A 10277-nucleotide genomic window follows, 5' to 3' on the forward strand; every position below is an offset into this window, starting at 1 on the left:
GCGGAGCGGAACGGGAAGAACGGGCGGCGCGGTGTGCTCCTCTGGGGTCCTCGCGGTCCGGCGCGCGCCGCGGCGCCGAGAGGGGGCTGCCCGCGCCGGTGCCTGCCGCCGCCCACGAACCTGCCGCCCGCGCCCGGCGCCGCCGAGCGCCCCGCCCCGTCCCCGCAGCGGGAAGCGGCGCGGCGAGACGGCGCTGCGGGCGCGGGGCGGGGGTCCGGGTCGCGGCGGAGGTCAGGCAACAGGATAGACGCCTCTCTGAGGCAAGGGGGCCTCTCGCCGCCATCTTTAGTGTGGCCTCGGCTAAGTTGCCGTCCTGGCGGCGCCATCTTGAGTGTGGCCTCGGGGCGAACTTCCGGGCCGGGGCCGCCATCTTTAGTGTGGTCTCGGCTCAGTTCCGGTCTCGGCGGCGTCATCTTTACTGTGGGCTTGGCGGACTTTCGGGCCGGGGCCTTGGAGGACTTCCGGTCGCTCTCTACTTCCGGTGACCGAGTTTACCCAAATTAGCGTCCCTCGCTAATTTCTGCGCTTTCACCCCAAAAATCTTCATGTTATTCCCCCCACACACACCCCGGGAGAGACGGGAGACCGCGAGTCTCGCCGGGACCGGCCCTTAACTTGAGCAGGGAGCGCTGCACCGGCACGAGAGCCACTGCGCATGCGTCGCCGGTCCCGCGCCTGGCCGCCCTTAGTTACCACGTGATCGCCGGCGTCTTGCCAACGACTGCGCAGGCGCCGGCGTCGCCACCTTGGCTTCCCCCCCACCCCGCCGCCCGACCGCCCGGCTTCGCTTTCTTACTGCGGCTCCCCCTCCACTTTTTCGGCTCCCTGGGGTTCCCCCACCCACATTTTGGGGTCCCCTTCTCACATTTTAGGGGCGATGGCCCCGCAATTTACGGTTCGGGGGGGGAGGGGGGGGAGGAGACGAAACGGGGTGCCCAAGAAGGAGTTTCTTTTTTTTTTTTTTTTTTTTCCCTTTTATTTCATTTTCATTTTATTTCCTTTTTAGTTTTTTTGCTTTTATTTTTTTTAAATTTTCTTTTGTATTTTATATTTCCCTTTTTATTTCGTTTATTTTTATTCTCTTTATTTTTCATTTTCTCTCCCAGTGCTCCCAGTAACACCCAGTGCTCCCCAACAACCCTCAGTAACACCCAGCGCTCCCCAGCGCACCCCAGTAACACCCAGTGCTCCCCAACAACCCCCAGTAACGCCCAGTGCTCCCCAGTAAACACCCAGTGCTCCCCAGTAAACACCCAGTGCTGCCCAACAACCCCCAGTAACACCCAGTGCTCCCCAGTAAACACCCAGTGCTCCCCAACAACCCCCAGTAACACCCAGTGCTCCCCAGTAACACCCAGTGCTCCCCAACAACCCCCAGTAACACCCAGTGCTCCCCAGTAAACACCCAGTGCTCCCCAACAACCCCCAGTAACACCCAGTGCTCCCCAAAAATTGACCCAAAACCGACCCAAATCACCCCAAACAATGACCCAAAACTGACCCCAAAAACTGACCCAAATCATCCCAAAAGCTGACCCAAAACTCTGCATTTATTTGGCATCATTTCCTCTCAAAAACAGCATCTCCAATTTAGTTGATTGCTAAAGCCATCATTTTAAAATCATCCCGGGAATCAAAAGGGACTGGAAAACACACGGAAATCATTCCTACACCCACCAAATCATTAGGAATTGGAACCCGATTCCCTCATCTCCCTCCTTGTTTTTCTTGGCTGGAAAACCTGATGATCCCCACTGGCTATTTTTAGGCTGGTTTTCTTCCACAGCTCCTTTCTCCCGGCTGAGACCTCCTGGCATATTCAGGGCTTATCTGGAGGGAAGCCCCTCTGAGGTATTTCCTCTCGTGGCAATTCTGTGGGATGAAGAAGTAAAAAAAGCACGTCGAGAGCTCCTTCTACCCCCTTCCCTCGCAAACACCCTCCCGGTTTGTCCTCGGCAGCTCCATCCCCCCGGCACCCGCACCCGACGCTTCGGCTCCGCGGGGAAAGGGACAGCAAGTGCAGGAGCAAGCTCAGTGCTGGGCAGGGGCTCCCTGGGGAACGGCACTTCAGCGCTTTAGTCCGTGGCCTTTCCTGCTGCCCTCCCTCCCGGAGGCAGAGGATGACCCGTCCCTTGTTTCTCCCACGCTCGCAGACCCAGGTCCTGCTCTTTTGGCCCCACTTTTCTCAGCAGACCCGGCATCATTTTCCGGGGTCCCCAGGAAACTTCTGCACTTGACCCATTGCTAAGTGCAGAGCACAGGGCAAGGGAAGGACAAATTTCTCAGCACCCACCACCTGGAATTTTCCTTCTCCGCAGCACGCTCCCGTTCCCGCTGTCTCTGGAGGTGCCCGCACGAGTCCTCCTTGTCCCAGCACCTAAGAGAATGTCATTTTCACCCAGGTCCTGCTTACTGTCATCCAACAAAACACGCTGACAACATTTTTCATGATGCCAGTGGAGAGATATCAGAGCACACTGCACAGGGAAGCTGAGGTTGCCCCATCCCTGGAAGTGTTCCAGGCCAGGCTGGATGGGACTTGGAGCAACCAGGGACAGTGGAAGGTGTCCCTGCCCGCGGAAGACGGGGTGGCCTTGCAAGGTCCCCTTCAAACCAAATCGCTCTCCCATTCCCCTCCAAAATCACTACCAAAGAGACACAGCAATCAAAGCAGAGGGACCGCACTCCCAGCTTTTCTTACCTGCAGGCACACAGCACGTTGGACAGAAAAGCCACAGGGTTAGTCCTGCCAGAGGCGTCCGGCACACCCACGGCGACCGAAGGGAAAGAGGGAGCCTGGGAACACAGAGTAAAAGACACTTTAATTAGGAGTACACTGAGCCATAGCCAGGTCATTCCCACAGACAGCTTCACCGTCCAGTCGTCCAAAAAGCACTCACCGAGGCCTCAGGTAGGACGGTTCCTGACGCTGACCAGGTGAACACCTCCCTGGAAGCCCGCTCCGCTCCTGCCGGGCACTGGGGCTCACCCAGAGGGGCTTTGCCAAGCATCCAAGGGAAATTAAAATTACAGCCCGGGCAAAGGCGCTTCCCGCAGGACCGCTCCTGGCCAAGGCCACCGGTCCGTGCCAGTCAGCCCACTGACCGCCCGAGTGGGGGGGGGATTTTTCAGGGCACGCTTCCACTTTTACCTCTCCAGAAAACTCCAGTTCTTTCTGGCACCGCTTGCCAGAAAGTCGTCCCCTGTTGGAAGAGGTCACTTTAGTCTTTCGAGGGGCCAGATTGCCAAGCCCCGGCCAGTCCTTCCACAGGAAAGAAGGTGCTTGGTCTTGTACAGGATACTGGGGGGGGGGGGGGGGGGGGGGGGGCGAAGACACAAAATAAAAGTTTAATTTAAACAACTGCCTAGAATAGAAAGCAATGCAAACATAAGGCAGACAAGACTCGTGCAAAACTGAATTACATTGACTTCAAAGGAGAATTATTTCCCTCTGCACCTCAGAGAACCCCAATTTTCACCCAGGTCCCGCTTACCATCGTCGCACAAAACGTGCTGACAACAATTTCACGATGCCAGTGGAGAGATATCAGAGCACACTGCACAGGGAACCCGAGGCTGCCCCTGATCCCTGCAAAGTGTTCCAGGCCAGGCTGGATGGACTTGGAGCTCCAGCCGGGATGGAGGGGAAGGTGTCCCTGCCCACGGAAGACGGGCTGGCCTTGCAAGGTCCCCTTCAAACCAAATCGTCTCCCATTCCCCTCCAAATCACTGCCAAAGAGACACAGCAACCAAATCAGAGGGACCGCACTCCCAGCTTTTCTTACCTGCAGGCACGTTGGAACAGAAAAGCCACAGGGTTAGTCCTGCCAGAGGCGTCCGGCACACCCACGGCGACCGAAGGAAAAGAGGGAGCCTGGGAACACGGAGTAAAAGACACCTTAATTAGGACTGCACTGACCAACAGCCAGGTCATTCCCACAGACAGCTTCACCGTCCAGCTCGCACGAAAAGCACTTACCCGCCAGGGCCTCAGTTAGGATGGCTCCTGACGCTGACCAGGTGAACACCTCCGTTTGCCCCGGGGGTCAAGAATAACATCCCTGTAAGAAGTCACCCCGAAGGACAAAAAGGGAAAATTAGTGAAGCACGGGGTCCTCTTCTGACTAGATTGCCACCGGCATTCAATAGCAAATGCCACGACTACCTCTGTTACAGACGAGGAAGACCCTGTTCTCCCCAAACAAACAGCGAGGAGATTTATGGGCACGCCCTGAAAATTTCCTGTGAGGAACTTTTTGTAACTAAGGAGCAGGTGCCGTCTTTGAGTTGAAGGCATCAATTTGACAGACACTTAGTACGGTAAACTCTTCAGCAGAGGAATTAATTGCTGCCTATTTGAACAGCAGGGGAGAGAAAATGACAGTCAAAGGGAAGACAGGAAAAGCAGACCTGGAATCAGCAGACTTTTCTTCCATCTCTCCCGAGAAGGTCTAGTTTGTCTGTTCTAATAATTCTATGCCCTTTTCTACACGAAACTTAGACCAAGGCTGAAAAAACAACTAGAAAACACGGAGAGAAGCTTTTTAGAATGTCATGTGATTTTCCCAAACCCATCCCAGAAAAGCAGAACTCGGTAGAATGTACTCACCCACCTCCAGGCCTTTGGTCTTTTTTTCCATAAGCTTCGTCACCTGACCGAAAAAGCAGAGTAGACTCAGTATTTGGGCTCACAACAGGAAAACTTCCCCTTCATTTCCTAAAAGAAACTACATTAATTTGCACAGCTGCAGGTGCAGATCCAGATGTTAAAGTCTTTCGGCTTTCAGAGGGTGAGAATGCCCACCTAAGGAAGGCTGAAAAATGCTCGGAGCCTGCACAGGTCAAAGACCACCTTGATTTTGTCTGTGTTCCAGTCCCTGGCTAAAGAAACGGTAGAACGACCGCAGTTGTTCCTTGCCTTTTCCCTAAGGGGTTTTGCCAGGTGCTGGGCCAGCCCGGGCACTCCGGGGGAAGGGCGGCAGGGCCAAAACACTGCCGCTTTCCCACGGGCGTCGCTTGCGAGCGCGCCCCCCAGCGCCGGGCCCTGCCTCACAGTCGCCGCCTGGCGGACACGGCCGGGAGCGGCACTGCAGCCGCGCGCGCCACTGCAGCCGCGCGCCCCCCCCGCCCTTGGCGAGACCCGCGGCGCCTTTCGCGAGTAGGGGCCTTTCTTCCCTAAAACCTGCCCTCGCCTAGGAAAAGCTGAGCAATTCACAGAGTTGCTGTTTCCACCCCAGCTTCCCAAAGGATTTCTCTCTCCCGGCAGCACAGACAGGGTCCCCGAGGCAGCGCAGACCCTCCCCGCGGAGCGGGGGCGGGGGGGGTGCAATGCCAGGGCACATCCGAACCCGGCCCTGCGGCGGCACGCAGGTGCAAGTTTCTCCGCAGAGGGGAGAAACTTGCCTGTCGCTTCCCCTGCCTGCAGTCCGCGGGCAGGGAGAGGCAGAAGAGCGGCCGCGCCCCCCCCGCCGCGCCCCCGCCGCTTACCCCAAGGACGATCTCCGTCGGATCTGCCGCCGTGGGTCGCTTCCGGAGGGGGGAAGGCGGCGGCGCAGCCCCGACAGCATCTCCAGGGCACGGCGGGACCGAGCGGGGCGGAGGCGGGGGCGGGGGCGGGAGCGGGAGCGGGAGCGGAGCGGAACGGGAAGAACGGGCGGCGCGGTGTGCTCCTCTGGGGTCCTCGCGGTCCGGCGCGCGCCGCGGCGCCGAGAGGGGGCTGCCCGCGCCGGTGCCTGCCGCCGCCCACGAACCTGCCGCCCGCGCCCGGCGCCGCCGAGCGCCCCGCCCCGTCCCCACAGCGGGAAGCGGCGCGGCGAGACGGCGCTGCGGGCGCGGGGCGGGGGTCCGGGTCGCGGCGGAGGTCAGGCAACAGGATAGACGCCTCTCTGAGGCAAGGGGGCCTCTCGCCGCCATCTTTAGTGTGGCCTCGGCTAAGTTGCCGTCCTGGCGGCGCCATCTTGAGTGTGGCCTCGGGGCGAACTTCCGGGCCGGGGCCGCCATCTTTAGTGTGGTCTCGGCTCAGTTCCGGTCTCGGCGGCGTCATCTTTACTGTGGGCTTGGCGGACTTTCGGGCCGGGGCCTTGGAGGACTTCCGGTCGCTCTCTACTTCCGGTGACCGAGTTTACCCAAATTAGCGTCCCTCGCTAATTTCTGCGCTTTCACCCCAAAAATCTTCATGTTATTCCCCCCACACACACCCCGGGAGAGACGGGAGACCGCGAGTCTCGCCGGGACCGGCCCTTAACTTGAGCAGGGAGCGCTGCACCGGCACGAGAGCCACTGCGCATGCGTCGCCGGTCCCGCGCCTGGCCGCCCTTAGTTACCACGTGATCGCCGGCGTCTTGCCAACGACTGCGCAGGCGCCGGCGTCGCCACCTTGGCTTCCCCCCCCCCCCCGCCGCCCGACCGCCCGGCTTCGCTTTCTTACTGCGGCTCCCCCTCCACTTTTTCGGCTCCCTGGGGTTCCCCCACCCACATTTTGGGGTCCCCTTCTCACATTTTAGGGGTGATGGCCCCGCAATTTACGGTTCGGGGGGGGAGGGGGGGGAGGAGACGAAACGGGGTGCCCAAGAAGGAGTTTCTTTTTTTTTTTTTTTTTTTTCCCTTTTATTTCATTTTCATTTATTTCCTTTTTAGTTTTTTTGCTTTTATTTTTTTTAATTTCTTTTGTATTTTATATTTCCCTTTTTATTTCGTTTATTTTTTATTCTCTTATTTTTCATTTTCTCTCCCAGTGCTCCCCAGTAACACCCAGTGCTCCCCAACAACCCTCAGTAACACCCAGCGCTCCCCAGCGCACCCCAGTAACACCCGTGCTCCCCAACAACCCCCAGTAACGCCCAGTGCTCCCCAGTAACACCCAGTGCTCCCCAGTAACACCCAGTACAGCCCAGTGCTCCCCAGTAACACCCAGTGCTCCCCAGTAACACCCAGTACAGCCCAGTGCTCCCCAGTAACACCCAGTGCTCCCCAGTAACACCCAGTACAGCCCAGTGCTCCCCAGTAACACCCAGTGCTCCCCAGTAACACCCAGTGCTCCCCAACAACCCCCAGTAACACCCAGTGCTCCCCAGTGCATCCCAGTAACACCCAATGCTCCTCAACAACCCCCAGTAACACCCAGTGCTCCCCAAAAATTGGCCCAAATCCCACCCAAATCACCCCAAACACTGACCGAAAACTGACCCCAAAAACTGACGCAAATCATCCCAAAAGCTGACCCAAAACTCTGCATTTATTTGGCATCATTTCCTCTCAAAAACAGCATCTCCAATTTAGTTGATTGCTAAAGCCATCATTTTAAAATCATCCCGGGAATCAAAAGGGACTGGAAAACACACAGAAATCATTCCTACACCCACCAAATCATTAGGAATTGGAACCCGATTCCCTCATCTCCCTCCTTGTTTTTCCTGGCTGGAAAACCTGCTGATCCCCACTGGCTATTTTTAGGCTGGTTTTCTTCCACAGCTCCTTTCTCCCGGCTGAAAACTCCCTGGCATATTCAGGGCTTATCTGACGGTTCCTGACGCTGACCAGGTGAACACCTCCCTGGAAGCCCGCTCCGCTCCTGCCGGGCACTGGGGCTCACCCAGAGGGGCTTTGCCAAGCATCCAAGGGAAATTAAAATTACAGCCCGGGCAAAGGCGCTTCCCGCAGGACCGCTCCTGGCCAAGGCCACCGGTCCGTGCCAGTCAGCCCACTGACCGCCCGGAGTGGGGGTGGGATTTTCAGGGGCACGCTTCCAGCTTTTACTCTCCAGAAACTCCAGTTCTTCCTGGCCCCGCTTGCCAGAGAGCCTTCCCTGTTGGAAGAGGTCACTTTAGTCTTTCGAGGGGCCAGATTGCCAAAGCAATGAAAACATAAGGCAGACAAGACTCGTGCAAAACTGAATTACATTGGACTTCAAAGGAGAATTATTTCCCTCTGCACCTCAGAGAACCCCAGTTTTCACCCAGGTCCCGCTTACCATCGTCGCACAAAACGTGCTGACAACATTTTTCACGATGCCAGTGGAAAGATATCAGAGCACACTGCACAGGGAACTCGAGGCTGCCCCTGGATCCCTGCAAGTGTTCCAGGCCAGGCTGGATGGGACTTGGAGCATCCAGCCGGGGATGAGAGGGGAAGGTGTCCCTGCCCACGGAAGACGGGCTGGCCTTGCAAGGTCCCCTTCAAACCAAATCGCTCTCCCATTCCCCTCCAAAATCACTGCCAAAGAGACACAGCAACCAAAGCAGAGGGACCGCACTCCCAGCTTTTCTTACCTGCAGGCACGTTGGACAGAAAAGCCACAGGGTTAGTCCTGCCAGAGGCGTCCGGCACATCCACGGCGACCGAAGGAAAAGAGGGAGCCTGGGAACACGGAGTAAAAGACACCTTAATTAGGACTGCACTGACCAACAGCCAGGTCATTCCCACAGACAGCTTCACCGTCCAGTCGCACGAAAAGCACTTACCCGCCAGGGCCTCAGTTAGGATGGCTCCTGACGCTGACCAGGTGAACACCTCCGTTTGCCCCGGGGGGTCAAGAATAACATCCCTGGTAAGAAGTCACCCCGAAGGACAAAAAGGGAAAATTAGTGAAGCACGGGGTCCTCTTCTGACTAGATTGCCACCGGCATTCAATAGCAAATGCCACGACTACTCTGTTACAGACGAGAAAACCTTCTCTCAAACAGTGAAGAGATTTATGGCCACGTCTGAAAATTCCCTGTGAGAAATTTGTAACTAAGAAGTATGCACTATCTTGAGTTGAAGGCATCAATTTGACAGATACTTAGTACAGCAAACTCTTCAGCAGAGCAATTAACTGCTGCCTATTTGAACAGCAGGGGAGAGAAAATGACAGTTGAAGGGAAGACAAGAAAAGCAGAACTGGAATCAGCAGACTCTTCTTCCATCTATCCCAAGAAAGTCTAGTTTATCTGTTCTAATTCTATGCCCTTTTCTACATGAAACTTAGACCAAGGCTGAAAAAACAACTAGGAAACACGGAGAGAAGCTTTTCAGAATTTCACGTGATTTTCCCAAACCCATCCCAGAAAAGCAGAACTCGGTAGAATGTACACACCTCGAGGCATTTTTTCTTTTTTCCATAAGCTTCATCACCTGATTGAAAAAGCAGAGTAGACTCGGTATTTAGGCTCACAACAGGAAAACTTCCCCTTCATTTCCTAAAAGAAACTCCATTAATTTGCACAGCTGCAGGTGCAGATCCAGATGTTAAAGTCTTCCAGCTTTTCAGAGGGTGAGAATACCCCACTAAGGAAGGCTGAAAAATGCTCGGAGCCTGCACAGGTCAAAGACCACCTTGATTTTGTCTGTGTTCCAGTCCCTGGCTAAAGAAACGGTAGAACAACCGCAGTTGCTCCCTGCCTTTTCACCAAGGGGTTTTGCCAGGTGCTGGGCCAGCCCGGGCACTGCGGGGGCAGCCAGAGCTTTCTGCGGTGGCCCCTTTTCTCCGGGAGGCGCTGCCTCGCAGTCGCCGCCTGGCGGACACGGCCGGGAGCGCCACTGCAGCCGCGCCCCCCCCCACTCACCTCCCAGGGACCTCAAGGACTCCCGGAGCGCAGATTGGCAAAAATAAACGTCTTGCAAGACTGACGTTGTCTTTCGGAAGTATTTCCTTCATTGTTAAGAACGATAAAAGGCCCAATCAACAACAAAAGTTATTTCATCCCTTTGCCAAGAATAACCCTGCAGCTTGCCTTCCTTTCTGCGCTGACAGCAGACAGCTTGGATGCCCTGACAAAAATATTAAACAACTCTCTCCAACGTTTCTTACAACCTCCTAAATCCTTCCCGTGGTAAAACCACCCTTTTCATTTGATCAAGAAAAACCAAACCAAACCAAGGAAACCCCACCACCTGACATGGGTCACAAGTTACGGAAGAGACTCAGAGCCAGAGGAGGAAAGCTAACAAACAGGTGAAGTTTCAAGGAAATCCCACATCTTCCAACATCCTGCTCATGTTGCCTACGGTGCCTCCTGGATATGACCCACTCCCAGGCATCTGCCCAGCAGCAGACACCACCACTGCCCTCTCCAACAGCAGCACATCAGCCACGAGCCACCACTGTTTCAAGAACCACAGCTGTAGATTGCCGTGGCCATCAATGGCAGACGTGGCAACTAAGCCATGTCCACTGTCTGCTACCTGTCACACAGGACCCTCTTCTCTAAAAACAGTGGCTCAGCAGGCAGCACTACCATTTTCCAGACATATCCTTACTCCCAGCAGTCGGGTCACACTTCAATACTTCACCAAGTCTG

The 10277-nt window shown here is 55.9% G+C and overlaps 1 protein-coding gene across 8 annotated transcripts; it reads right to left on the minus strand.

The window, feature by feature from the left end:
* Positions 1 to 1674: 1674 nt before the first annotated feature.
* LOC116780724 lies at positions 1675 to 9126 on the minus strand. 8 transcript variants are annotated; one of them, XR_004354590.1, is made up of 5 exons: positions 9112 to 9126; positions 4614 to 4652; positions 3980 to 4061; positions 2702 to 2796; positions 1675 to 1872 (listed from the first exon to the last, which is right to left on the minus strand). XR_004354590.1 is itself a non-coding variant. In XM_032676025.1 (5 exons), the coding sequence occupies exons 1-5, from the start codon at positions 6041 to 6043 to the stop codon at positions 1827 to 1829; spliced, it is 492 nt and encodes a 163-aa protein (XP_032531916.1). In that variant the 5' UTR covers positions 6044 to 6058; the 3' UTR covers positions 1675 to 1826. The 8 variants fall into 8 exon arrangements, 1 of the variants encoding a protein (XP_032531916.1); XR_004354589.1 differs by lacking the exon at positions 9112 to 9126 and adding an exon at positions 5488 to 5612; XM_032676025.1 differs by lacking the exons at positions 3980 to 4061; positions 9112 to 9126 and adding exons at positions 5488 to 5662; positions 5908 to 6058 and having other exon boundaries at positions 4614 to 4653.
* Positions 9127 to 10277: the final 1151 nt, after the last annotated feature.

The sequence above is a fragment of the Chiroxiphia lanceolata genome, chromosome Z (assembly GCF_009829145.1).
Source record: "Chiroxiphia lanceolata isolate bChiLan1 chromosome Z, bChiLan1.pri, whole genome shotgun sequence".
In the NCBI taxonomy this organism is placed as follows: Eukaryota; Metazoa; Chordata; class Aves; order Passeriformes; family Pipridae; genus Chiroxiphia; species Chiroxiphia lanceolata.